General features: G+C 56.6%; 12 protein-coding genes and 1 non-coding gene across 13 annotated transcripts; 5 read left to right on the top strand and 8 right to left on the bottom strand.

The window, feature by feature from the left end:
- Window positions 1-74: 74 nt before the first annotated feature.
- On the bottom strand, window positions 75-1,406 carry VTJ04DRAFT_1767 (uncharacterized protein; the record flags this gene model as incomplete). Its single annotated transcript, XM_069359490.1, has 3 exons — window positions 75-1,127; window positions 1,201-1,325; window positions 1,394-1,406. The coding sequence occupies 3 exons, from the start codon at window positions 1,404-1,406 to the stop codon at window positions 75-77; spliced, it is 1,191 nt and encodes a 396-aa protein (XP_069224375.1).
- Window positions 1,407-1,817: 411 nt separating this feature from the next.
- Window positions 1,818-2,178, top strand: VTJ04DRAFT_1766 (uncharacterized protein; the record flags this gene model as incomplete). The annotated part of the gene is made up of 3 exons (XM_069359489.1): window positions 1,818-1,956; window positions 2,020-2,074; window positions 2,133-2,178. 3 exons carry the CDS (start codon window positions 1,818-1,820, stop codon window positions 2,176-2,178), a joined length of 240 nt encoding a protein of 79 aa, XP_069224374.1.
- Window positions 2,179-2,311: 133 nt separating this feature from the next.
- Window positions 2,312-3,381, top strand: VTJ04DRAFT_1765 (uncharacterized protein; the record flags this gene model as incomplete). The annotated part of the gene is made up of 2 exons (XM_069359488.1): window positions 2,312-2,480; window positions 2,534-3,381. 2 exons carry the CDS (start codon window positions 2,312-2,314, stop codon window positions 3,379-3,381), a joined length of 1,017 nt encoding a protein of 338 aa, XP_069224373.1.
- A 418-nt stretch (window positions 3,382-3,799) lies between these two features.
- Window positions 3,800-3,872, bottom strand: VTJ04DRAFT_t10. The gene has a single exon. It is a non-coding gene; the product is annotated as a tRNA-Arg (tRNA).
- Window positions 3,873-4,676: 804 nt separating this feature from the next.
- VTJ04DRAFT_1764 (uncharacterized protein) lies at window positions 4,677-5,282 on the top strand (the record flags this gene model as incomplete). Its single annotated transcript, XM_069359487.1, has 1 exon — window positions 4,677-5,282. One exon carries the CDS (start codon window positions 4,677-4,679, stop codon window positions 5,280-5,282), a length of 606 nt encoding a protein of 201 aa, XP_069224372.1.
- A 225-nt stretch (window positions 5,283-5,507) lies between these two features.
- VTJ04DRAFT_1763 (uncharacterized protein) lies at window positions 5,508-8,114 on the bottom strand (the record flags this gene model as incomplete). The annotated part of the gene is made up of 3 exons (XM_069359486.1): window positions 5,508-7,098; window positions 7,153-7,458; window positions 7,531-8,114. 3 exons carry the CDS (start codon window positions 8,112-8,114, stop codon window positions 5,508-5,510), a joined length of 2,481 nt encoding a protein of 826 aa, XP_069224371.1.
- A 1,140-nt stretch (window positions 8,115-9,254) lies between these two features.
- VTJ04DRAFT_1762 (uncharacterized protein) lies at window positions 9,255-9,485 on the top strand (the record flags this gene model as incomplete). Its single annotated transcript, XM_069359485.1, has 1 exon — window positions 9,255-9,485. The coding sequence occupies one exon, from the start codon at window positions 9,255-9,257 to the stop codon at window positions 9,483-9,485; it is 231 nt and encodes a 76-aa protein (XP_069224370.1).
- Window positions 9,486-9,506: 21 nt separating this feature from the next.
- On the bottom strand, window positions 9,507-11,166 carry VTJ04DRAFT_1761 (uncharacterized protein; the record flags this gene model as incomplete). Its single annotated transcript, XM_069359484.1, has 4 exons — window positions 9,507-9,712; window positions 9,783-10,509; window positions 10,571-11,017; window positions 11,077-11,166. The coding sequence occupies 4 exons, from the start codon at window positions 11,164-11,166 to the stop codon at window positions 9,507-9,509; spliced, it is 1,470 nt and encodes a 489-aa protein (XP_069224369.1).
- A 970-nt stretch (window positions 11,167-12,136) lies between these two features.
- On the bottom strand, window positions 12,137-16,760 carry VTJ04DRAFT_1760 (uncharacterized protein; the record flags this gene model as incomplete). The annotated part of the gene is made up of 4 exons (XM_069359483.1): window positions 12,137-13,429; window positions 13,495-16,151; window positions 16,224-16,518; window positions 16,578-16,760. 4 exons carry the CDS (start codon window positions 16,758-16,760, stop codon window positions 12,137-12,139), a joined length of 4,428 nt encoding a protein of 1,475 aa, XP_069224368.1.
- A 2,430-nt stretch (window positions 16,761-19,190) lies between these two features.
- On the top strand, window positions 19,191-19,817 carry VTJ04DRAFT_1759 (uncharacterized protein; the record flags this gene model as incomplete). Its single annotated transcript, XM_069359481.1, has 1 exon — window positions 19,191-19,817. One exon carries the CDS (start codon window positions 19,191-19,193, stop codon window positions 19,815-19,817), a length of 627 nt encoding a protein of 208 aa, XP_069224367.1.
- A 431-nt stretch (window positions 19,818-20,248) lies between these two features.
- Window positions 20,249-20,467, bottom strand: VTJ04DRAFT_1758 (uncharacterized protein; the record flags this gene model as incomplete). The annotated part of the gene is made up of 1 exon (XM_069359480.1): window positions 20,249-20,467. One exon carries the CDS (start codon window positions 20,465-20,467, stop codon window positions 20,249-20,251), a length of 219 nt encoding a protein of 72 aa, XP_069224366.1.
- A 38-nt stretch (window positions 20,468-20,505) lies between these two features.
- Window positions 20,506-24,044, bottom strand: VTJ04DRAFT_1757 (uncharacterized protein; the record flags this gene model as incomplete). Its single annotated transcript, XM_069359479.1, has 2 exons — window positions 20,506-20,573; window positions 20,639-24,044. The coding sequence occupies 2 exons, from the start codon at window positions 24,042-24,044 to the stop codon at window positions 20,506-20,508; spliced, it is 3,474 nt and encodes a 1,157-aa protein (XP_069224365.1).
- Window positions 24,045-24,083: 39 nt separating this feature from the next.
- On the bottom strand, window positions 24,084-24,623 carry VTJ04DRAFT_1756 (uncharacterized protein; the record flags this gene model as incomplete). Its single annotated transcript, XM_069359478.1, has 2 exons — window positions 24,084-24,285; window positions 24,583-24,623. 2 exons carry the CDS (start codon window positions 24,621-24,623, stop codon window positions 24,084-24,086), a joined length of 243 nt encoding a protein of 80 aa, XP_069224364.1.
- Window positions 24,624-25,260: the final 637 nt, after the last annotated feature.

Raw genomic sequence — 25,260 nt, 5'->3', positions numbered from 1 at the left:
CTCCGACCGCCACCCCTCCTTTGTTGCTTTTGCTGCTCTCTGTTCTTCTTGGCCTCGGCCGCCACGGACTGTTTCTAAGAGTCCGCAAGGTGGGACCACTCAGGGATGGCGCGGATCTGCTGCCACATGTACTTTTCGAGCTTGTTTGCCGATTTGGCGTAGGGGGTGTTCTCGTTGTTGTACTTGCGGCAGTTGTCGAAGATGAGCTTGGCGTCGTGGATAAACTCCTCGGGCGTGTTGTACTGGTCCGCCTCGAGTTTGCTCTCCATGGTGGAGAGATCCATGGGCTCCTTGATGACGTCGTAGTAGTCGAGGACTTCGTCCTTGTTGACAGGAACGAGGAAGGGCCACGCCGAGGGGTGGTTCTGTAGGTCGTTGAGGAGGTGGAGGAGTTGGTTGTAGTTGGGACCGTGCCGCGGTTGGCGCGCGAGCTCATCCATATCGGGGGACCAGCCGGAGGCGCGGATCGCGTCGATGGAGAGCGGGTCGATAGGGGTGACGTTGCCCTTGGCCCATTGTTTGGGTGGTTGATGCACCACGTGCGACTTGGAGATGGCCCGGATTTTGGCCTGTACGCATTCTTTTTGCTTGAGAAGCATGCGGCCCATCTCGAGGTACCGGATTCGCGGAATCATGCTGCACTGCATTATAGTGCCGCCCTCATAGTCCTTGATGTACCCCATCCAGACCGACTTGTCGAGGGTGATTTCCTTGGTGAAGCCCTGCTTCTTGAAGTAGCCGATGGCATAGTTGTCCGCGTAGGTCAGGAAATGCATCACGTCCGAGGTGGCCTTGACATAGTCCTTGAGGTGCGACATCAGGTGCGCACCGTAGCCCTTAACTTGCTGATCTGACGAGATGGCGCAGAAAACGATTTCGGCAAACTTGCGGCCCTTAAACGGCCGGTACGTGATCCCGCCCACTACTTCCAACGGCTTCTTGACGATGGCGATCGAAAGGTGGGTGCGGTCGTAGACGAGACGGGCTATGTAATCCTTGGGCATCTTGGGCAGTTGTTTTTGGAAGATGCACTTGAGGCCGGTAAGGATGATGAGGCTCTCGCGAGTATTGTCATTGTTGACGACCCGGAACTCGATTTCGCCATTGCGCTCCTCGATAACAGCAGGCTGAGAGAGAGGTCAGAGTTAGTAAGGAAGGAGGAGAAGTTGTGTAAGTGTTGATGTTGTTGGGTGGACCAACCTTTTCGGGGAATGGGATCGCGGGGAGCTTGGGGGGTTTCGCTTCGGGTTGTTCATCCGAGTCGGTCTTCACGCGCTTGGCCGCTGTCGGCGACGCTGGCTCGTCGGTTGCTTTGCGCTTGCCATCTGCGAGGAGTTCGGGTCAACAAATGCATGAAACAAAAGACAGAAATCGCGCGACCACGTTAACCTACTTTCTTCCTTCATATTGATAGATTTCGATGATTTTGTGATGCTGAACGCTGGCCGACTTGGACTGCTTCGCGCTTGATTGCGCTTGATGGATGATGACAGCGGACGGAGGCAAGTCCAGGACCCGCCGCCATGGCTGCACGAGATGGACCCCGGACCAGGGGGATGAAAGGCCAAGCCAATGGCAGCGAATGGTTAGTTTCAGTGACCCATTTGTATCGCTCACCGCCTTCTAAATTCAGACATTCCCTGGCTGGCGCCAAGAGCTTTGAGCTGCGAGGCAGCAAGGGAAAGCTGTCCTGTCGACCTCCAAATCGACAACCTCTGTCCAAGTTTGTGCTATCTTTTTGTCCACCTCTACAACGACTCACACTTCACGACGACGCCCATCAGCGACTCCACAGAGACCAATTCCCGACACGGCACATGGATTCTTCACTGCATGAGGTCTGGCAGGCGGCAGCTGGCTCGCCTTTTGTCCCGACCGTTGGAAAGGACAACCAATTCCTCGTTGCCATCGTCCTGCTGCTGCTCGGTTTCTCTCTGGGCGGCAGGTTCGCTCTGAGTAGGTTTTCCCTGCATAGCCATGTTCACAAAGCTATTCATTCTCTGACGTTGAGAAATGCAGATCGGTCCGTTGTGAACCTCCCCGTCCTTGCGGTCCCGGCGTCTCTGGCAATTGCGTACGTCCAACATTCACAGCATATTCTCCTTTCGAGAACCCCGCTAATGGAACATCAGGTTCGGTGTGGTGTACATGTTTTGTGGGGTTGGAGTCTACGTTTAAGATACCCCAGGGCTCTCGCCGAGTCTGTACCATAGTCTTTTCTTTTTAAAAACGAGGTCGATTTTGCGCATTTCAAGCAACCGTTCCGTTGAAGCTGCATCCGTTTTCCTTCAACCCCTCCCAACACGCCGCAATGGAAGGACAGGGTGCGGCACCTGCACCCCCAATTCTCCGGGCAGTTGCCAGCTCCACAAGGCCGCTCTATCAGCTGCTCAAAGCAATTCATTTCACAAACAAGGTCCATGTTGAGATCACGGAGAACGGTCTACGGTTCTCGGCTGACCATGCACGGGTCATGCAAGGTGAGACCGGGGATCTTCTTGGGTGGGAATTTGTGGTCCTAACAGAGTTCCAGGCGTTGCCCATTGGAGCAAGAGCCTCTTCACCAGCTACACCACCCACCTGCCTCCACCAACGAGGACGGGCGATGAAGACGGCAATGAGGAGGATGACGAGCCGCCAGTTGTTACATTTCAGGTCTCTCTACCCGCTGTTCTCGAGACCCTCCAGATCTTTGGTGCTGCCGACGCCGCCGCCCGACAGGCTCGAGCCGACATCGACCCCTACCGCAGCAACCTGCGCAACTACCGCGCTGATGCCTTCTCTAATCAGACCCTCGGCATGTCGGGCACCTGTGCCATCTCGTACCCTCGGGAAGGCGAGCCCTTCAGCATTGTTCTCGACGAGGCTGGAGTCACCACGACCTGCAATCTGACGACATACATACCCGAGGCCCCCGAGGACATACCGTTCGACATTGAAGATATCCAGTTCAAGATCATCACGTCGGCCCGCTGGCTGCTGGATGCGCTCACGGAACTGGCGCCCACGAGCCCGGAGAAACTCACCATCGCTGCGTCCAAGCGGGAGCCGTTCCTCCGACTGAGCAGCTCGGGCGGCCCGTTGGGATCGAGCAGCGTCGACTTTGCTAAGGGCCGGGACCTGCTCGAGACCTTCTCGGTCGCGGGGCGGTGGGTCCAGACGTTCAAGTTTGACATTATCAAGTCGGCCTGCGAGGCGATGCGCATCGCGAGCAAGGTCAGTTTGCGGGGAGATGGCCAGGGCGTCTTGAGCATGCAGTTCATGGTGGAAGTGGAGGGTTCGGGCCCGAGTTTCTTAGACTTTCGCTTTGTGCCGTATGCGGTGTGTGACGATGACGAGGAGGAAGAGGAGGACGAGGAGTCTGGGAGGATGGAGATGTAGGAAAGCTGTGGAATAGACTCCGTTTCGGCACGGATCCTCTGACCTGTTCTTAAACACGCCATTGCCTTTGAGAATCTGGGCTCAACCTCGGGCCTGTTGTGCCCTCTCCATCGACGTGAATGGTACAACCATCCGGCAGGCCACATGGTATTGTTCGTGATGAACAGTTGCGGCGTTTCTGGTTGAGATCAAGTATGTCCAAAGTCCGAAACGGTGTTTGGAACCTGGCATGGCTATCTTTTAGTGGTGTACAGCTTTCCCCAAACCTTTTTTCTTGCGTGAATAACATCGTCAGCGAGTGAGTGGGTGCACAACATCTCAACATGTGAAGAAGAAAAATGGCATATCAGAGCAACAATAAAAAGCTGCCGCTCGAAAATATTCACAAAGAATAAATTAATTGGGGGAAAAAAAGAACCGACCCACCCAGGAGTCGAACCTGGAACCTTTCGATCCGTAGTCGAATGCTCTAGCCATTGAGCCAGCGGGCCTGATTTCTTCGTTGGAGACCGGGTCAGGGTTGGGGGTTGATGACTGGAGGTGGTGGGGTGGTCCGCAGACTTCCGTTACCATCCCAGAGGATAAACCACAATGGGCATGGCACAACACATTGAGAAACCGCCAATTGAGCCAGAGGATCGTATCAAAATTGTTTGTCGAGGAGCAGTGCGGGAGGGATGAAGGTGGCGGTGGCAACTACGAGTGTGTCCCTGAATTGATCAGACTACTGAAAGAGCCCTCTCCAGGAGTTAGGACGAGGACTGGACAACCCCTGAAAACTCAGCATCCTCTAGGCGAGAACATGCTTGAGGTTTGCGCAATATCGATGCGTCAATGGGCCACAAAAATGCCAAATCGGCATCGATTCCAAGGTCTCCTTCAACCTAAGGTACCTTAGATGCCTTGCTAAGTAATGTCGTAGATAACCTGCCGATTTCCAGGGTTAACCATCCTCCCCACGCCGATCTCAGATTCCCGAGGCTGGAGGGTTGGCTGTGGGAATCTCGATTTGTTTGGTGACGTAGCAGTCTAAGGATTGGCAAAAGTGCATGACGAAAGTTGTGTTAATCCTCACTGTCAAGTCAAGAGATATAAGTCAACCAGCGCTTTGTCCCAAACCATATGAGAACCACCCAACCCGTCAGTCAAATAGACATCTCGCCGGGCGACCAAACGGAATGACCATCCGTTTCCTTCTCCCCAACCACCATCTCCTCCGATTCATGCCCCCAGCCACCCGGCTCCATCATCTATCCAAGCATCTTCCCACCCACCACTATTCCAACACCCACCGCATGTCCTCCTCCTCCTCCTCCTCCTCCTCCTCCTTCTCCTCCCACACCCCCCGCCGCACCGAAACCGTCCACGACATAGCCGCCTGGCTCCTCACCCACCTCAAGTCCCGCAACCAAACCCTCGCCGTCGCCGAATCCCTCACGGCCGGCCTCGTCATGGGCACGCTGACCAGCGTACCCGGCGTCAGCGCCGTCTTCCGCGGCGGGGTCGTCTCGTACGCGACGCCGCTCAAAACCTCGCTCCTCGGCGTCGACAGCGACCTGATCGAGCGCGAGGGCGTGGTGCATGGGGACGTGGCGGCGCAGATGGCGGCGGGCGCGCGAAGGATTGCGGCGGTGGAAGGGGACGGCGAGGAGGCAGATTGGGGGATCGGGACGACGGGGGTTGCCGGGCCGGATCCTCAAGACGGGAAGCCTGTAGGTATGGTGTATATTGGGGTTGCGTCGAGGAAGGGGAGTAAGGCGTTCGGGCCGTTTATGTTCCCGGGAGAGGGAGAAAGGATTAGGGAAGCGACGGTCATGGAGGCGTTGGCAAGGTTGAGAGAGGTGGTTCTGGAGGAGAGCCCTGATGGGGATGGTGATTCTGCTGCTAAGGATGCTAAGTAACATGATAAAAATCGTTCTGGAAAACAAACAATATCTGATATGACTCGTTGGCCGAAAACATATCACGAGCAACAACAACATGGCAGGTCTTGAGTGTTAACTCATCTCATTAGTACCAATTACCAACTACTCGCTATTATCTATCGATACACATCTCCGGCTGAGACCAGAAGAAACTGTCCTTACCCACACAGCTTTTCCTCACCGCAGGCTCCACGGACCGCTCTACATAGCCCGCACGGCCGCAGAATCATCGCCCCATCCCTTGAACCCAGTCCGTTCTTGATCTTGTTTATGTCGATGCTGTTGCTTCTGCTGAGCTGCAATGGCTCGCGACTGGGCTAGGCAGGACGAGACCAGCTCGCCTGCGTGATTCTTCCTGTGCACCTCGGTTTCTTCATCCTTTCCCGAACGTATGTTATTCCACTCCGTGTTTTCCTGTCCAAGCTCATCGTCCTCTTCCTCTTGCTCCTCTACATCCTCCTCTTCCCTAGTCCTCATCCGCGTCCATTCATACCCCAGGAATGCCGTCCTTTTGCGCACGTCCATCACGACCCCTTTCGTCTTCTCATCACGCAACAGCCGATCCCGTGGCCTCTTGCGTTCTTTTCCACGCCATCCACCCGCTGCACCGCCTTCGGCGCTAAACCGGAGAATAAACTCTCGCAGGAGAATCCGCTCGGCGTCTGTAGTGTCTGGCAGCTGTCCCAAATATTCATCGAGTGCTCGCAGCTTTCCCTGGATGCCAGTGCCCAAAGGCGTCGTTAGTACAGCGACGGCGAGGGTTTGTAACGGGTAACGCAGTTGGCTGAGGAAGTCCAACTGATGTGCCGTAAGAGGATTGGTTTGGTGGTAAGAGAGAGCGTCCGGCCTGGAGGAGTAGGGTGACATGAAGGCCGAAGGATAGCGAAGCTGGTGATAGCTATTTGCATTGGCATTGGTCGGTGTATGAGAAGCCGGAGAGTCGTATCCTGGATAGTTGGCATGGGAGGTCGGCATGGCATGCACACCCGGAGACCAGGCGTTCCTAAGCAGACGGGACGGCATGGAACATGGTGGTGAACCAAAGAACATATCTCTGGCACCGTCGGCGACTCCATCATGCTGAGCACCGCTAGCACCATCTCCATCCGACTCCGCCGGCTCGCTCTCAGTTCCGTCGCTGATCGAGCCTCCATCGTCAAAATAGTGCGCGTCATCGACAGATCGGAGCTTCGGGACAAGTGGTGGCTCGAGTTGATGCAACCGCTCCCAGGGGATGCTGCGAAACCACTTGTGCGCTTTGATGTCCTCGGCGTCATAGGCAAACACGTAGCGGCCGGCAACGTCGCGCACCCGAGAGCTCACGTTGCCTACCGAGCCAACCGACTCTGTGGCGAGGTCTTTCATGCGATACCGCTCCGAACATAGCCGATACTCTTTGTCTGTGATCAATGACAGCATCAAGTGCTGGCAGCGGCGAGACACAGTTGGCCTGGAAGGGAAGTAGAAGGTCTCGTGGTGCCTCACGATGTTCTCCTTGGTCTGCTGCCGGCCCTCCTCGGACAGGAAGGGGGTATGGCCGTAGATGCACTCAAATAAGATGATGCCGACGCTCCACCAGTCGCAGCGTGCGTCGTACTTTTTGCCCTCAATCACCTCCGGGGCCATGTATTGACTCGTGCCGACGACGCTCCGAGCATACCGACGAGTTCCGCAGCGGTTTCGCCAGTTCAGCAGGAGCTCGCCGTCATGCAGGTCTTTTTTCTCGTGCTTCTGGATGCATGCGCCGATGCCGCTCGACCTCTTCTTCGGAGCCGGGTGTTCGTCGTTGGCCCTGTCTTCCTCGTCACCATCGACGCTGAGACCCAGCTTCCTCACTAGGCTCTACCGGTTGCTGTTGTAGTAGGATGCGTCGTGGGACCAGTGCCCGTCGAAGGCCAGACCGAAGTCGCTGATCTTTAGATGGCCTGACGCCGACACCAGAAAGTTGTCGGGCTTGATATCGCGATGAATACACTTGAGCGTATGTGCGGCCTCGACGCAGAGTATGATCTCGGCGATGTAGAAGCGGGCCACCGACTCGTGGAGAACATTCTCGCGGATGAGGAGATTGAGAAAGTCGCCGCCGGGCATGTATTCCATAACGAGGTAGAGATTTGACAAGTCTTGGAAACTGGCAACGAGAGGGACGATCCTGTCGAGACTCGTCAGCAACACAGGGCGGCTGCAGCGCCAGATAGAAACGGCTCCAAACGGATGTACTCACCACCTCGACCCCTCACTAGCCACCAGCAAATCCCTCTCAGCCCAGAGATGACCCTCCTGTCTCGACTGGAGCATCTGGCTCTTGCGGATCACCTTCATCGCGTAGACGCGGCTGGGGGCTGCGCGGTCTCTCACCAACCTGACCACGCCAAAGCTCCCCTTTCCGAGGACCCGAATCGTTTCGTAGTCTTCCGCAGAGCGGCCGCAAGAGCCAGGCCTTCTAGTCTCAACGCTGCTGCTGCTGCTATGGGAGCCATGCGCACTCATCAAAGCCCTCAGACCCTTGGCCCGTGTCACGCGGAGTGCTCTCAAATACTCCGTCTCCCTCCGATAGAACTTTGCCCGCGCCGCAGCCACCTCAGCCATGGTCAGGGGCACGCCACGTTCACGAGCAAAGTTGAACATCTCCGCCTCAAACCGCTGCTCCCGGACTTCGCGGGCTGATGGACCGGGCCCTAAAAGCTGGTTGAAGTGCGTCTCGAGGTAAATCCGAGCGGCGGCGGCCCTTTCAACTGTGAGGATACTGGGAGCGGGATGATGGACCAGATCCACCACGCCATCATTGCTGATCGGGGAGGAAGCCATCAGACGGCTGGTGGGTGACGCTGGCGCTGCAAGGCAGGTCTGCCGAGACAAGTTGCTCTGCAGGCTTGACATAGAGTGTCTGGGTCTGCTTTTGAAGTGTCTTCCTGGACCTTGCAGCTTTTTCACTACAGTTATGGGCATCATCCGAGCCAGGCTCCGGCCAGGGTTCGCCGGAGAAAAGACGTTGGCGTTGGGGCTAGAGGCCAATCCGGAGGGTGAACCTGTCTCTCCGAATGCGTCTTGCACCGGGGGACGGTTCTTGGGGTGTGGCCGTCGAACCACCGTCGGATCGATTGGGGAGCGAATGATTGCGTTCGACATCCTGTGTATGCCCGATGACAAAGCCGACTTTGCCTTGTGTGGCGCTGAGAACCTTTTCTGTTCTGCGGCTTGTGACTCGGAAGCTAGGGGACTACGCGTCAGCTTGGGCTACCATGTTGCCCACAAACAGGAGACTCACAACTGTTTGTCAAAGACTTAAGAGTCGTCACAACTTTGGCTCCACGCTGACGGAATTTGACGGACAACGTAGAGCTTGGGGCGGTCGGAGAGGAAGAGACACTTCCCGTGACTGAGTCCTCAGGTGGCTCGATCCCAGAGCGCCGTTCGCCGGGCTGGTCTTGAAGTTGGACAGAAGGATGGCTCATGTCGGCATGGCTCAGCCATGAAACGTGGTGCTAACAGCGTGGTGCATGTGTGGTCGTGAGCTTAAAGAAAGTCTGAGCGAGTGTCAATGTAAAATATTGTGGAGAATGATGCCATTCCCATGGCCTCGGGCTGAGAAAAACAACCTGAGTTTTATCTTGCTTGGGTTGCTCAGGGGGGATTAGGGAAAACTCCGAAACATCCTTCCAGGCCTGGGGGCCAAATCGATTGCAAAGTGAAAGCTCGGCAGTAGTGGTCTCGCGACTTCCATGTCGAAGCATATCGGGATTCAAGCCGACTTCCAAGGACAGAGACACCGACTGCCTCAGAGATTTGACTGAGGCAAGACATCAATCAGCAAGGGCAACGCTGCCCACGTAAAATTGACTGTACCGTGTCCCATTCATTTGACAACTATGGACATATATAAATCAAACACAAAAGAAAAGTGGAAGCCATCCGAGATATTCTTTTTTGCTCACCAACCCAGATGCAATGTTGGACCTCATCACCCATTCATCATCACCTCGTCTGCTCTCCATGGAGGCAAGGGTCCTCGCAGACCGCCCGGCGTTGCGCCTGAGGTCTCCGCCGTGCCCTGCATTACCACCCCGCCGTATTAACGAGTCCAGAATAGAGACAAGAAAAAAGAACACCACCCTCATCAAGAACCATGACCGACGCCGCGCTCCGAGAATTCCCAGGGAAAGGCACGCGGGTATCTGATCAGCCTTGCGAATCTCTCGTTTACTTAATCTCGAGGAGCTTGACGTCGAAGATCAGGGTGCTGTTCGCGGGAATGCCGGGCAGAGACCGGCTGCCGTAGGCGAGGTGGGCAGGGATAGTCAGGCGGCGCTCGCCGCCAACCGCCATACCGACAATGCCGATATCCCAGCCCTTGATGACCTCACCCTTGCCGAGCCCGAAGGAGAACGGGGTGCCCTTCTTGTTGGCTAAACGCGTTGGGTCATTAGCATGTCTGCTTCTGGCTCTTGGGGAACCACACCGTGGGCCATCACTTACCATCAAACACCTTGCCGTTCTGGAGCTTGCCAATGTACCGCATGCTGACCCGGTCGCCGGCCTTGGCAGTACGGCCGGTACCGATCTTGCGGTCATCGATGGTGACGCCCTGGACAACCTTGACGCCGAGAGTGCCCTTCTTGTTCTCGTTCTTGTTGTCCGCCTTGTTATCGGCCTTGTCGCCCTTGTTCTCGAGCTTGTCCTTAGCCGGACCGGTCGGGCCCTGCTCCAAGTTCTTGGCGAACTGGACCTTCTTGTCGTTCTTCTCCTTGGGCTTGTTGTTGTCCGCAGCGACGGCCTCGCCCTGGTTGTTCTTGAGCTTCTTTTGCTGCTTCTTGCTCAGCTTCTTGTCGTCCTTGGCCATGAGGTCGTCAAGGCTTTCCTCCTCGGCCGGGCGCTTCTTGCCCTTCTTGTTGGTATCGACGAGCTTGGGCGCCTCCTCTTCGTCGTCGGTCTCGATCTCCTGGACGCGCTCAGCGCCGTCGATGTGGTCGAGCTCGTCGCTCATGTCATCGGAATCCTCATCCTCCAGACCGACGGGAAGGAGCTCGTCCTCATCCGAGTAATCATCCGAGTAGTCATCCTCGTCGTCCTCGTCGTCCTCGTCATGGTCCTCGTCTTGCGGGACGACATAATTGCCGGTGAGGTAGACGGAGTGAGTGCCCTTAACACTGAAGAAAACCTTTTCGCCCTCGCCGATGGTGATGTCGATAGGCTGCTGATAGATCTATGACAGCGGGTTAGTTGCCACGTTCAACCCTCGGGCGCTCGTACAAAAATCCACATACCCGCTCGGTGTCGAGAGTGCAGACGACATACTCGTCCATGTGGAACTCGGGCTCTTCGTCGTCGTCGCTCTCGTCATCCTCATCGGTAGCCTTGCCCTTGCCCTTGTTCTTGTTCTTGGAGCCATTGGGCTTGTCAGAGGCATCCTCCATCTCCTCATCCGACTCCTCCTTGGTGGCCTCCATCAGCTTCTTGATGGCCGCGTCGCGACGGGCCTTCTTGGCCTTGGACGGGTCGCTCGGACCGCCATTGACCTCCTCATCGTCGTCCGAGGACTCATCGTCGCCGCCACCCAGGAGCTTCTGAAGGCGCTCGTCCTCCTCCTCGTCCTCCTCGTCGACATTGGCCTTCCAGATCTTGAGGGTAGAGCGCGGGATCGAGGGGACATTGCCCTGGCCGTCGGTCTGGGGCTCGGCCGTGGGGTCAATCGCAGCCATGGTAATGCGGATCTGCACCTCTCGTCAGTAAACCAATGACCAATGGGTCGCAGATGGGCTGTGAGACATACCGTCGCCGGGAACTCGATCTCGGCGGGGATCATGATCTCGCCGGGAGGCACCTCCAGGCCGTAGACGGCGACAGGCAGAAGCGGCGACATCTTGAACCGACGAAACGTTGGACCGGAATAGAAAATGGGTATGTGGAAAGACGGGAAACTTGGCCTCGATGACCACCTGGTCAATATCTCAGAGGGGAGGGATGGAAGTCCCTGGAGCTGATCGAGGCAGATTGGAGAAGAAAAAAGTAAAAGAAGGCTGCGAAACTGGAAGAAAATCCGCTGTCGCCTGGAGGTGGTTGAGTCTGCAGAACTTCTCTGCAGGTCTGAACCTCGAAGCCCAGAAAAATTTGGAGACGTCCCACAGTCCTGGCAGATAAGGTCTTATCGCCCCACTTGCTGCCGGGCCAACCAAGGGTTCTCCCCGCAGAAGCACTGACCGCCTGCTGAGGCAGGCTAGCGTCCTCCCCCTCACGGCAACTTCGCTGCAGCTCAAGTCTTTGGGGTTGCATCGCTTCCTTTTGACAGGAACCAAACCTTCGTCACGTTCACATTCGGATGAAGAACAAGAAAAAGGTTGGAATGACTTGATTTCGTACGTCTGTAGCTTAAATTATCTCAATGGATAGAATTGGGTTTTATGTGCCGAGTTGCAAACACTTTTTTTTTGCCAGTGGACGTCGTCCACCCACAACACGGAGCTCCTGTCTGAGCAAACACCGACAATTGAGTAGTGAGTTTCAAAGCATCTTGTTCTCATCGTCACTTTGCAAGTACCATCAGCAACATATCACTCATTCTCGTTGCTTCGACTGCACGAACCCGATATTTTGACCAATTCGAAAGCTTCAAGAGAACCACATAATTGCTTCAAAGCCCACCACCAGACCAGTACAGCACGCTACAACAACCGAACATGTGCATCAAACAGACTAAACCAATATTTCCAAAAACCCCAATGAGATAGAGAAACAGAAACGGAAACTCCGGCTTCCAAACATGCCAACAATTACGATAATCACCCTCCTTCTGATCTCACCCTGCTACGTCGACCCTGGCTTCGGCTCTTCCCCTACGATGAACCACCACCGTCCCGACTGGACGCCCTCTCCCTCCTTCCCCCAAGGAAGCTCTTCCGCGTCGACCTGGTCGATTTAGGACTGTCCGGGAGCAACTTCCCGCTACTATCGTCGCCCGAAGGAGCAAAGGTACTCTTGATGACCACCTTTCCATCACCGATGACCAGCTCCTTCTCGGCGCCCGTCCCAGCATCGTCCACAAAGTAGAGCCTCTCGCCCAGCACCGGGTCACTGCCCAACCTGTGATGCTCCTTGACCTCCAGCTTGAACTGCGTGTCAGGCGTGCACTGGATGCGGAAGCTCTCGTCGAACCGCACCGTGCCGCTCGACGACTTGCGGTGCTTGGTCTTGCCCACCGCCTTGGGCTTACCACCCTCGCGCAACTGGAGGATCGTGACGTAGATGTCCTCCGACGGCGGGTATCCCGAGGCCGAGACGATGGTGAAAGTCGCCGTGCCCGCAGCCGCGCCGGGGACGATGGCGCTGTGGGTCGACGAGGCGCTGAAGCTCTTGGTGCGCTTGTGTGAAGTCCCCTGCGACGTGCCATTCTCGTTTGAGGAAACGGCGCTGTCCTCGGCCTCTTCCGCGATGATCTGCGGGACCTCAATGGAACCCTGGGAGGAGTCGCTGCTGTCGTTATCCTTCTTGCCACGCAGATTGCGTATCAAGAACGACGCGCCCTTACCAACGCCGTGGCCGATGGCCGCGCCGCCCTTCAGCGGCACGCCAGCCACACCCGTAACGATTCTTCCCGGCACCGAGAACGTACCCGCAAGGGTCGACGTTCCCTGCCTCGTGCGCGTGACGTAGTCGGGCGTGAACAGCAGACGGATGCGGAGTACTCCTGACTTGCCATCGAGCGGGAGCCTCAACTCTTGCGCCCGGAAGGGCTCTAGCTTATCGAGTGGAATGTCTACACCACCCAAGAAGTCTGGCTTGTCGGCAAAGTCCCAGTCGTACACCGCCGCCCGGAACTTGGCAGCAGTCCTGGATGGGACGGTAATATTGAAATTTTCGTTCCACGAGGGATTGAGTGTCTTTTTCTGTGTCTTGGTCTTGAAGACTTCCTGGCCGTTGAGCTCGAACTTGACATAAGGATCGCTCTTCCCGTTGGAGTCGGCAGCGGGGAGATCCTGGGCATCCAGGACGTCGACCCGGAGGTTGCCCATGTTGTTGATGCTCTCGCTCGGATCGAGTGTCATCTTGACAGGAACATATTTGAGGCTGACCTTGATCGAGTACGTGTTGCCGTCCGAATCCTTCAGCTTCAGCGTCGTCGGATTGTTCTTGATTCGCATCGTTAGCACCCGCTCAAACATTGAAGGAAACGCAGCGTAGACAAAACACTTACCAAACACTGCTTAAGGGTGTCGAGCGTGTTCCCAGACAAGCGAGCCAGCGTGTGGTCCTGCTTCTTGTCTTCGTTTTGTTTGTCCGTCTTTTCGCAGATCTTGATGGTCAACCTCGAGAACTCCAGCTCGCGAATCATGCAGTCGCCCATCTCGTCAAAAGTGTGCTGGCGCGACTTGGCCGTCGACGACACGTACGACGGGAATGCCATGTCGTCCACAAAGACCTCAACGCGCGTTCCGCTCTTGGGCAGTTCTGCCTCCATGAGGCGGAAGATAATCAGACCAGACTCGTAGCGGAGCAGTTCCTGGGGCGTAAGGTAAACCTTGGGCGGCTCCTTGTCGTCACGAGACTTTCTGGGCGTGGAAACCGAAACAGGGCTCAGCGGCGTCAACGGCGTGGCGGGCTCCTTGAGCTCGTTGGACCTGGCGTCGAGGGACGGCCTGGGCTTCTCCTTGTCGCTGTCTGACGAAGATGACTCCTTCTCCGGCTCCTGCTCGGCCTCCTCCTTTTCCTTGCCCTTGCCCTTCTCCTCTTCCTCCGGGTCGGCCACATTGAGGGTCGGATAAAATGCCACCGTGTATGTGAGCGTCCCCTTGGGAGTGCCCTTGCCGTGAAGGCGCAGACCATCCGTCCGCTCCTCCTTCGCATCGTGGACGAGCAATTCGCCCGTCGTCTCATCCTTCACCATAAAGTCGCCGGCGTGGATCTCGGTAAGACCGAGACTGCGATCCTTGCCCACGTTCTCGGAATCCATGACCTCCAACTGCAAACGCTCTCTCGGAGAATGGACGGGGACGTAGAGGACCTCGTCCCAATCTGGATCCAGATTGTTCTTGAAGGTGACGGTGCGGGCTCTCTCAATGCCCGAAAGGACAACTCTCGCATATGGATCGGACTTGCCCAGGGCTTCCACGTTGCGCAACTTCCTGGCACACTTGAAGTGGATGCGGAAGACGCCGACAGGCGTCACGTAGCCACCGGTACCCGAGGAAACACCGGAAATCTGCACCGGCCGCCACTGGGCTGTCATCTTGACGCGGCCCGTCTTCGCACCGACAAGGTTGTACCAGTAATGGCCTTTCTCTGTCGCCTCCAAGAAATCCTCCAGCTTAATCTGGTATGTGCCCATGAGCTGATCTCCCGCAAGATCGCGGTCATCCTTGATGGCCACGCCCAGCTTGGCGCGCTTCTTGTCCGTGATCAGAATCTCCTTGGACCCATTATCCCAGATCGGGTTGTTGGTACGCTTGAGCTTCTTGGTGGTATGCACCTCCTTCCCGTTCAACAAGAGAATCGCATACGGATTCAGCTGGCCAACCATGCTTTTGGAGCCATCCAGCTCCTTGGCTTGCTCGACCGTGAACCGCAGGATGCCCTGATTAGACTCGGGGGGCGGCTCGATGGTGCCATCCTCCAGCTTCTTGGGCTCCAGCACGGGGAAGAAGCGGATGTCGCAAAGCAACATGCCCCTGGCCTTACCGTCGCTCGTGAGCTCGAGCCGCTCGTTCTCGTGCTCGTAGATCTCCTCAACATTCTCCAGAGCGAAAGACGCAGAACCGAGCTTCTTGTCCTTGCGGATGTCGTTGTAGTCGTAGACGTCGATATCGAGCGAGTCATTGAACGAGGTGATGAGGACATAGTGCGTCTCGTTCCAGCGGGGGTTGGCGTTCTCCTTGACAACCTTGGTCTGCGCCAGCGGCTGTCTCCTATTAAGAGACACGACCGCATAAGGATCGGGGGTTCCCGAGAACTTGTCGGGGTTCTTCAGGCCGTGAGCACCGTGCAGAGTAATAGCGATGACACCGATGGCTTGGTCGACCGGAGTACCGGCCAGCATCTTGGCGACTTCGATGGGGAACACGTTGGGCGCGTACATCATGGGCGCCAGGGTGGCGTGGATCTGCTCCAGGATGAAGCTCTCGAGGCCAGGGATGAAGTTGATGTCAAAGCCAAAAGTCTCGCCTCCCAGCGGCTTGCAGACGTAGTCGATGGTCGGGCGCTCCAGGAACGACATTTCGACCTTCTCGATGTGCGGGAAGGGAATCTGCAGCTTGATCTTCAGCCGCACCAGGCCAACGAAAGCCATGTCTTCGACAATGACATCCAGGCCTTTGCTAATCATGGCCTTGCCGACTCGAATTTCGAGAACGACCTTGGGGTTGATCTTTTCCTTGAGCTGGCGGGCAGTCATGTCCGCGGTATCGTTGGGCGTGAAGCTAAACTTCCAGTCCATGATGACGACATCTTCTTCGGTCTTGGGGTACGTCTTCACATGCTCCACCCGGGGGGGCTTGTTCCCCAGAGTGAACGTCTTGAGCTTCAGGCTGTCCAGAAAGGCAGGGGTGGAGTTGCTGAGGACCTGGTCGACGGTGGCGATGACGGTCTGGGCAAGCACGGGTTGGTAGATGGGCCAAAACTTAACCAAGAAAGAGTTGATCCATTCGACGCTCTCGTTGTCCGTTTCGAGCTTCTTGAGCGCTAGCTCTCGGTTGATGTCGTCGCGGAAGTTGCGGCGCACCCGACGGATAGAGGTGCGGTAGTATGTTGAGCATATCGCCATAACGATGAACACCCAGGCGAGGCCGCCGCCGAGCAGCGCCACCACCCATGAGGCAAGGCAGGCAAACACGATGACGGCGGCATTATGGTACCAGTCTGGATGTCATCCCGTCAGTCCCTGCAAATCCCTCTTCTGTCAACTCACCCCCATAATGACAGGAAACGTACCTCCGAACCACTGCTCAGATAGTTGTCCTTCGAGCCATGTTGTGTGGTCCAGCATGCTCTCCCCCTCGTGTGCAGGTGTGCTTGGCCATCCAAACCTGGGTGCCCAGCCCGTCTTGCTCCAGTCGAATTCCTCCTCTTTGGCAGCGTCGCCGTTTTCTATGGGCTTCCCGTCCGCATCTTTGGCAATGCCTGCCTTGGTTGGGGAGGGCAGGTCGATATCGGTCTTCTCGCCACCGTCGATGTCGGTTACAACAGCCACGCCCTTTGGCCTATGGTGAAAGCCCGGAGGGATTGCCTGCATGGTGATGTCAATATTTCCGAGTCCAGCACTGAAAGACGGTAATGGAAACATACCTCTCGGGCCATCTGCTTTTTCTGTTCTACGCTCGCATTGGGATCGAACTGAAAGGCCGTCACGCCGGCCTGCCGGGCCTCTTCGACGAGTTTGCGTTGAGCTTCCTCGGCAGAGACGGAGCTGCTCTGGGAGCGGGGTACTTCGAGAGCACCCTGCTGCTTGGGCTCATTGCTGGTCGCCATCCTGGGCACAGCGTCGACCACGGAGGGGGCTCCGTGAGATTCTGCTCCCGGGTTGGGTCAATGGGGACTTGAAGAGGACACCGATAACAAATTCTGCGTTGGTGATGGAAGATCGGATCTGATCGGTGACCTGGGCCCGCCGGAACCGGGTCTAGAGCTCAGCAGATGCAGCGAGGATGCGGCACAAAGGCGCTCCGGGAGCTCAGGGGAGCTCGAATTCGGAAAGGGAGCAGAGTTGAAGGCAAACAATGCAAGTACACGGAGTAGCAAGGAGATTATGGGTAGCTATCCCTAGAGGGAAAATGGTTGAACACAGCAACTAAAGCTGTGAGGCATTGAATATCCAAGATAAGGGATTGAAGGAGAGAAGAAGAGGGGAGGTCGGGAAACTAGGAGCAGAAGATGAAGCGAACGAGTGGTGTCAAGGATGAAAGCCAGGTTACTGGGAATGCTGGCTGGCTTGGCATGGACCCAGTGAGTACCAAGGTTCAGCTGGCATGGCAGATCAGCGGGAGGCGATCGGCTTTGGGCGCTACGTCACGGCCACGCAAAGCGGGGGCCCCGGCCATGGACAGCTTGCGAAGTGAACAAGTCTTTTGTTCCAGAAACTGGAGGGTTACGCCGACCTGCCATGTCTGACCTCATCACTACCAGCACCTAGCCGCCCAGGGTTTGTACAAGTGTGTACCATGCCGTACAGACGGCCTTACCATGTAGCTTTCGAGGAGAATTGAACACGGCCACAGCATCACAAATGGCGCAGGTTCTCCGTTCTGCAACGAGCGCTTCCAGCTGAAAGTTGCAGGCCGGAGCTCGAGGAACCGATCGATGTCGTCCGTCCATCCCGGACAGTTGTCCTTGTCGGCACGCTAAAACCGAAGCCATGCATGGCCGGCCGAATAGGATTGCTCGGCTGTGGCGCGACAAGCACGCACATGCTTGTTCTGGGAGACAGTGGGTGGCCTTCCCCTTTGCCAACATCTCCTCCTGTTTTTTTCATTGTGTTCATCTTGAAAACGCCTGTCGCCCCTTTCCGGACACGTTGTCGTTGACGTATTTGGAAGCCTCAACGGCCAGGTGACAGAAATGGAATATTACCTACTGGACCAATGTCCCCAAGGGTTGCCAATTGCTTCAATGATGCGGGAGGCCGCACACCAAGATCTCACAAGGGTGGAGATATGCCAAGGGTAGTGCACGACGATCCCTGTCGGCGCTTTCCGTAGCGGCGGAACCAGCTCCATGGGTTAGAGAAGGACCAATTGCGCACCGCACCCAAAACCTGGACCTCCACTGACAGCAGATGGCGTGGGCGGGGAAGACGATTGGGACGCGGGAGGTTCAGAGATCGAGGTGGTGGGCAACAGCGGAGAGAGCAGCTGAGACTTTGGCGCCGTTGGTCCTCTGGTTGCCGTCGCCTCACCGTCCTCGTTGTCCTCGAATCCCCAAGCATGCCGCCTGCCCTGTCGTGTGATTTTATGAGGTCGCTTGCCGTAATTTCACACCACGCGAGCGAGATGTCCATGTCATTTTCCCCTGGAAAAATGAATCCCTGTCCCGACTCGATGCAACATCAGGGGGCGTTGCATCCGCAGCTTCTGGATGCAGCATCCTCTGAGAGTGAACTCGATGCCCGTCAGCTCCAGTGGTCCTTTATGTCGACAGTTGACAAACATGGTTGGCAAGTTCGTTAGCTGGTATGGCTAACCTGTTGAACAACACACTCTCGTCCTGCGGTGAAGCGCCTGATGTTGACTTTCTTGGAAAGATGCAGCAGCAGGTCTCACACTTCGCTCTTCTTCCAGGAGCTTAATGGTCATGAGGAAGAGACAACAATCAGTTCCCCCAGAGACGAGCCGTGAAACCCACCACGAAAGAGGGCGCGGTTCCCTATTCGCAGTATGTTTGCAAATCTGTCGGTCAACTGCACCTACCTATACGGAGTATCACAGTACGGCAGTCGTTTTGCCGGTACATGAGCAGTGCATCGCAGCACGATTTCTTCCTTACGAATATGTTGGGCTATTTGAGTTTTCTCGGACTCAAAGTGGTCGAGTTGAGGTGAATATGGCAACAGATCATGCATGTTTTACGGTGTCCTTATTCGTGGTACTCCTGCTGCGTTTCTCTTGGCGTCAGCAGCGCTTCTGGAAGCTTCAGCCACACCTGACGGCATCAGCCTTGCTGTATGTGGCGCACCCCGACCAATCGAGACAGCCGCGTAAGTGGGTCCTTGTGGCAAACCTCCAGCCAGATTTCTTGCCTCGCCCATCGAATCCAACCGCGAGATCAAAGCCAAAGCCGTGTCTTCCAAACACTCCCATCATCATCATCAATCCGACATCATCGATCCACGCCTGTCGCCGTTTCGCAAACAATCCGACATTTCCACCGCCCTCTGATCACAACACACATCTATCCGCATACAAAATGGCCAACTTCCTCGCCTCCATCTTCGGCACCGAGCAAGACAAAGTCAACTGCTCCTTCTACTACAAAATCGGCGCCTGCCGCCACGGCGACCGGTGCAGCCGCAAGCACGTCAAGCCGAGCTACTCGCAGACCATCCTGATGCCCAACCTCTACCAAAATCCCGCTCACGACCCCAAGTGCCGCATGAACGCGGCCCAGCTCCAGGCCCACTTTGACGCCTTCTACGAGGACGTCTGGTGCGAGATGTGCAAGTACGGCGAGCTCGAGGAGCTCGTTGTCTGCGACAACAACAACGACCACCTCATTGGCAACGTCTACGCCCGCTTCAAGTACGAAGACTCGGCCCAAAAGGCTTGCGACGACCTCAACAGCCGCTGGTACGCCGCGAGGCCCGTCTACTGCGAGCTCAGCCCCGTGACCGACTTCCGCGAGGCATGCTGTCGTCTTAACAGTGGCGAGGGGTGCGCGCGCGGCGGCTTCTGCAACTTTATCCATCGCAAGAACCCCAGCCCGGAGTTGGAGAGGGAACTGGAGCTGGCGACGAAGAAGTGGCTCAAGATGAAGCCGCGGTCGAGGAGCCCGACCAGGTCGCCTAGTCCGGAGCCTGTGAGGAGGCGGTACTAAGCGGTTGGGGAGGAGTGGTTGAAGCCATCGAAGGGGAATGTCAAAGAAGGATACCTATGATTACGATTGTGTCTGGAATACTCAACATAGGATTTGACCGATATCCTGTTGTTTGATGTCAAAGGGTGGCAAGGGTAGGAATAATACTGGGAAGTGGTAATTGGGCGCTCTCCATGCATGTTCATCGCATTTTTTCTGTTACGGCGCTCATGGGCCCGGACATGGAACAACAGGGCAGAGAAAGGGGGAGGAGTTATGGCGTTTTTCTCTTGAAATCCACCCATTCAGGGCCAAACTCTAAGACAAGCAACATAGCGGAACACCTGTCATCAATGTACTTGTGCTGTTCTGTTTTTCCAACCTGACCATGTCCTCGGAGGGGACGAAATGTTACACCCCGGAAACCTGAAATGATGATTGCAAAAGTTTCTCTAAGATCCCAACGCCCGAAAGGCCTCCAAGTACCCAACATCTACGCAATACCAATAACCATGACAAAATTTAGCCATGCCAGATATGCGCACAACCTCGCTCCAAAACCCCCGCGGCAGCCTACCCACGCCGCGGTGCAAAAACGGTATATGTTTGTAGTTCCTTCCCAGCATCACATCATCGTACGTCGCTCTCTTTCTCACACACAACGTCCCCATCATGAAATCGTCATCGTGACTTCTCAAGATGTTCTTTTTCATCTTGGCTTGGTAAGTCGGTGGCTCTTCACCTGAGCCGGGAGGATTCCCACGAGCTTGTCGCGTTCTGCACATTGAATAGTCAGCCGAGTTCTCGCTGTAAGCACATAACCACGGATGAAAAATACTCACCGGCCTCACTGTCAAACAAGATCGTAATATCATCATGCTCGCCGGGCAGCTCGGGAAGATCCAAGCACAAAAACGCCGCATCTGCCACCACCGTTGCTCGGTCCTCCTCCGGCGGGATGGTCTTGGGCAGGGGGAACTTGGCGTCGTCGATTTTGAGTCCCGGCTTCCCGCTCCTGCTGATCGCCTCAAACACGTCGGTTCCCTTGATCTGGAATCCCATACACTGGCCATGGCTAAAGTCCTCGAAGAAAGCCAGCAGCTGGTATACGCCGTCCTGGTGGACCACCTGGATTCTCGTGGTGCCCGCCTCCCACTTTTTGTGGATGGGCACAACCATACGGCGGCGTGCGATGGCGAAGGCACACGCGGTCCCGTCGAAAAGTACCTCGAAACCCGTAATGGCCTGTTGGAACACATGCAGATCTTTGAGGCTCGGAAACTGGTACGTGCGGATGCTTGGGCTCTTCTTGAGAATTTCAAGGGCCTGGGAGAGGCCGGTGGCGAGGGCAGGGGAAGAACTGGCTTCAGTGATGGCCAAGGTGATATCGCTTTGCGGTTGGCGGAACAGCATCAAGCAAGTGGGATTTTTCACATCCAAGCGTAGCTTCAGCTCGCCCGGGGCCACGTTGACGCGATCTGTCAGAGTGCCTTCTTTGAACTTGTAGACAACCCGAAGGCGGTCGGCAAGGACGCAGGATGGGTTTTCACCGTCGTTATCATGGTTGATGACGCGAAGCTTGTTCCACTCCACCGAAGACAGGGCCTTGAGGCCGTTGTCGAGGGTATCACCATACCTCTCGGAGAACCAGGCGCCATTGATCTGCGCCTCGCCGTAGACAGCCTCCCCACGATCCAGTGCGGTGCCAATGAGCAGGCTGTGCATCCGGAACCTCTCCGACTCATCCTTGAACGACAGAACCATGTTCCCTTTGAACCGGCCATTGTCGAACTTGAGCGAGAGCGCAGGGTCGTTGGCTTCGCTGCGTAGGAAACCAAACTGGATTGGAGTGTTGGGAGCGTATGTCTGGTTGACCCCACTGAGCGTCTTGGTCCGTGGCCCAGTGACCACCGCGATCCGGAACCCCCGATGATACGTCCGGGGGCCTGTGGCTGCCCCTTCCCTATAGAGACGCTCGAAGAGAGCAACCTCGCAGTTGGGGGTTGATTCCTTGGGGAACTGTCTGGATTGCGGGTCGTTGTCGAAATACTGGAAGGCCCGGAGAGTTGACCGAAAGACACACATCTCATCCTGCCTTGGATAAAGGCTGGAGTGAACCTTGGCCGTGAACTCGTACATGCTCCGCAGGGTGCTGAAAGCCTGTTGTTGACACTGGATGTAGAGCAGGAAGCCCCGCGGCAATCTCACCTCAAGCCCGCATTTGTCGGATTGCCATCTCACGTCTTCCCACACTGGCCCGATATTTTTGTTGCTGGACACGCGGAGCTGGACGGCCCCGTTTTGGCTGGTGAGGATGAACATGATGTCTGTTTGGGTTGCGGGCCGGACTATGGTCAGAAAACAGGGCAGGTATAGTCGCTGCGAGTCCCTCCCCTGTTCCATCAAGAAGACATCAACCCTGAAGCGCGCGAAGCAGAAGGTGGTGGTTGAATCGCCCACGGGCAGGGATTCCATAATGGTCATGCCCGAGGAGATATGAGTCTGGGCTAGGGCCGAGCTGGCGCCCCAGAGCAAAGCCTTGATGTCTTGCGACAAGGGCGGATACTCCAGCCAGATAGTCCTGTCAACGATCTGGGGTAGGAAGGCCTCCTCAGGGGGCAAGAATCCGTTCCGTTTCATGGAAAGTGCCAGTTTTCGGAGGCTCGAAATCAGCGATGCCCGCACGTTCTCGGCCTCGCTGTCGACAGAACACTTTCCGCTGTTGATGATCTCAGGCATGGCCTCCTCCAGAAGCCAATAGCCCTTGGCCAAGTCGGTGTACGCCTGCTGCTTCATCATCTCGTTCTTTCTTTGCGAGTCTGGCGTTGAGGGACGATCTCGAATGGCCATCTCCAAGGCTGAACGGCCCGTGAGGAACCACCAGACCGCGGCTCGTGCAAACTCTTGCGGCTGCGAAGTGGACAGAGGGCGCACGGCCTCGGCATGCAGACGGAATAGCTCGAATAAATGGCGGGTACGGGCGACGAACGTGTTCAGGGCATCGTCAGAGGCGGCAGCAACAACATCGGAAAAGCTCGATCCTCCCCGTAACGAGCCTCCAGGAGTGTAATCCTTATCGGAATCCCTGGTCCCTTGTCTTGACGGCCCAAAAGGATGGTAGCCGCCACTCGGGGACTGCATTGACATTGTGCTGAAGTTTGAGCCCTGCGATGCAAGGCCCGGAGGGTTAAACGCCGAACCCTGGGAGTGTGCTGATGGCGGGGTAGTGCTCTCGGCATTCTGGTTCCTTTGCATCCGCTCTGGGGAGCTTGTATACTGGCTGGTAGGTGTGTAGCTGGCTTGCGAGGGGGTTGGTTCTCGCTGGTCGGCATGTCGCTGTGGGAGGGGGGACGGGAGCGGGTTCTGGAGCGGGCTCCTCGCGGAGGCCGGCGGTGCCATGCTGGAGGTGGACTGTGTCGAAAGCTGGGTACGGGGGGTTGGGATCGAGGTCGGGGAAGTGGTCATTGCGGGTTCTTTCTCTCGGTCATTCGTCGACGGAGAAGCAACTCGGCGCTGAGCATGCTCCCCTGAGGCGGCGCGTACGGCGTTGGCAAAGGCCCGTCCTTCGGCCTCACGCATCTCGAGATATGACCTCCGTTTCTCTTCATGATCTGGGCTCGGCATGCCCAGATACCGACCAGAATTCACCGGGGAGAGTCTCGATTGCGTAACGTCGGGACTGGGAAGAAGGCCGGTCTGGGACTGATGAAGTCCAGGGCTGAGCATCGGATGGTCCTTCGAACGAGAGTCTGATCGAGGGGGGAATGGTGACGGTGAGCCCTCCCCGACATTGGGAGGGCGTCCCGGAGGAAGACCGGGGCTTGGCTGGGATCTCTGTTTCTTCTGTCTCGAGACCTCAATGGTGGGGATATCGCACTCGTCGCCGCCCTCGCCGATCATTTCGGGGTACGTATCGGCAAACCTCACGATCAAGTCCTTCCTCCCTCTCCGAGCCGGGTCGCGGGGTCGAATCGGGTACTCTTGGATCTTGGGCTCTCCGCTCTGGATATCGAGGGCGTTTGGATATCGCGAGGCCGACTTGGTGTCGAGGCGGGTCAGGACGGGCGGGCTCGCATGGGTGACCTGCAACTTGTCGGACGGTCCATGGAGGAAGTCGTTCAGGTCGCTGCCACTACCGTCGTCGGCAGTGGACTTTTGGCCGCGGCCAAAGAGCTTGCCCATGATGCGGTTCCGCCTGGAGCGGGCATCGTCGTGGGCCGCGAGGGTGGGGGTTTCGTTCTCGGTCATTTTCGGCGGATTCCTACAGTTACTGACCGGTCCAAAGCTTCATGGGATCTTGGGGCGCCTCAACGCCGGAGCAGCACAAGCGTGAGGGAAGATGGCACTCGGGCGACCGAAAAGGAAAACAGGCATGTGCCCGTCGTTGTCGCACTCGGCCTCGAAGCCCAACGAATGTGACTGCAGTGATGCCAAACTGGCCCCTTCGCTCTCCGACTCTTCTGGCGAGTCACATGTGACCGGGCCGAGGCTGCGGGGAAGGGAATCGCAGGGGGGAGATGGAGAGGTCGGAAGACGCTGTCGACGAGACGGCGGCCGGTATGTGTGTAGGAGGGTTTTGTTGTGTCTGGCGAGACGGAGGAAGATGCAGGCTGGATGGAATAAAGCTTCGGTGTGCGTGCAGCAGTAGCAACACGGGCGGAGCGCAACCTCGGGTCCCCGGGTTCGTGGACGATGCAGGTTGGCAGGGGCAAGTCCAACTGTCCAACTGTCGAGCAACCCTCAACCCTTGGAGGCCGTGTTGCGGCGGGGCAAGCGAGGGATCGACTTCCTAAACTGGGTCGAGGCGGCGCGGAGCAGCGCTGGCATTGGACAAGTGTCGACGAGTGTGGGTGTCCAAGGAATCCCGCTCGTCGGCTTTGCGCTCGCAGTCGTAGCCCAGTCCGCTTTGGGCAGAAACGGTCGGCAGGGTGAAGTGCGAAGGTGGAGGGCTTATCGAACGGTCCAGCGCGGATGTGGGTTGCTTCGCTGAAGCCGCGGACTGCGGCCCTGATACCCCTTCTCCGTGTCGTCAAAGATTTCAAGTTGGACGGACAATGGATGCACGTTGCGCAGATCGAGGTAAATGCCAACGGCAATTTGTGAGACCAGCAGAAAAGATGGATGCACAATATGGATGGATGATGAGATTGGCTTTGTTTATGTTTCAGGGCCAACACCTCACCGGGATGTTGCTGTTAACGTTACAGTGTTGAGGGGGCCAAAGCAGGTCATCCATCTCCATGTTGCCGTGCGTCTTCTCCACAACACGGTACCTGGGACGGAGCGCGGACACCAGCTCCGGTCCTTGAACGATTTCACCATTTCGCTCGTGTTGCAGCCATGCGCCTATCAGTCGAGCTGTCAGGTGCGTCATCCCCAGTTGCGAACTCAGCCTGATGACCATCAAGTATTCTTCCGAGCATCATCTCCCTGTGTCCAGGAGCCCTCGAAACCAAAAAAAAAA

This window comes from Mycothermus thermophilus, assembly GCF_041956435.1.
Source record: "Mycothermus thermophilus strain CBS 625.91 unplaced genomic scaffold VTJ04scaffold_1, whole genome shotgun sequence".
NCBI classification, from domain to species: domain Eukaryota; kingdom Fungi; phylum Ascomycota; class Sordariomycetes; order Sordariales; family Chaetomiaceae; genus Mycothermus; species Mycothermus thermophilus.
The sequence above is the reverse complement of the archived record's forward strand: the minus strand, read 5'-3'. Positions and strand labels throughout refer to the sequence as shown.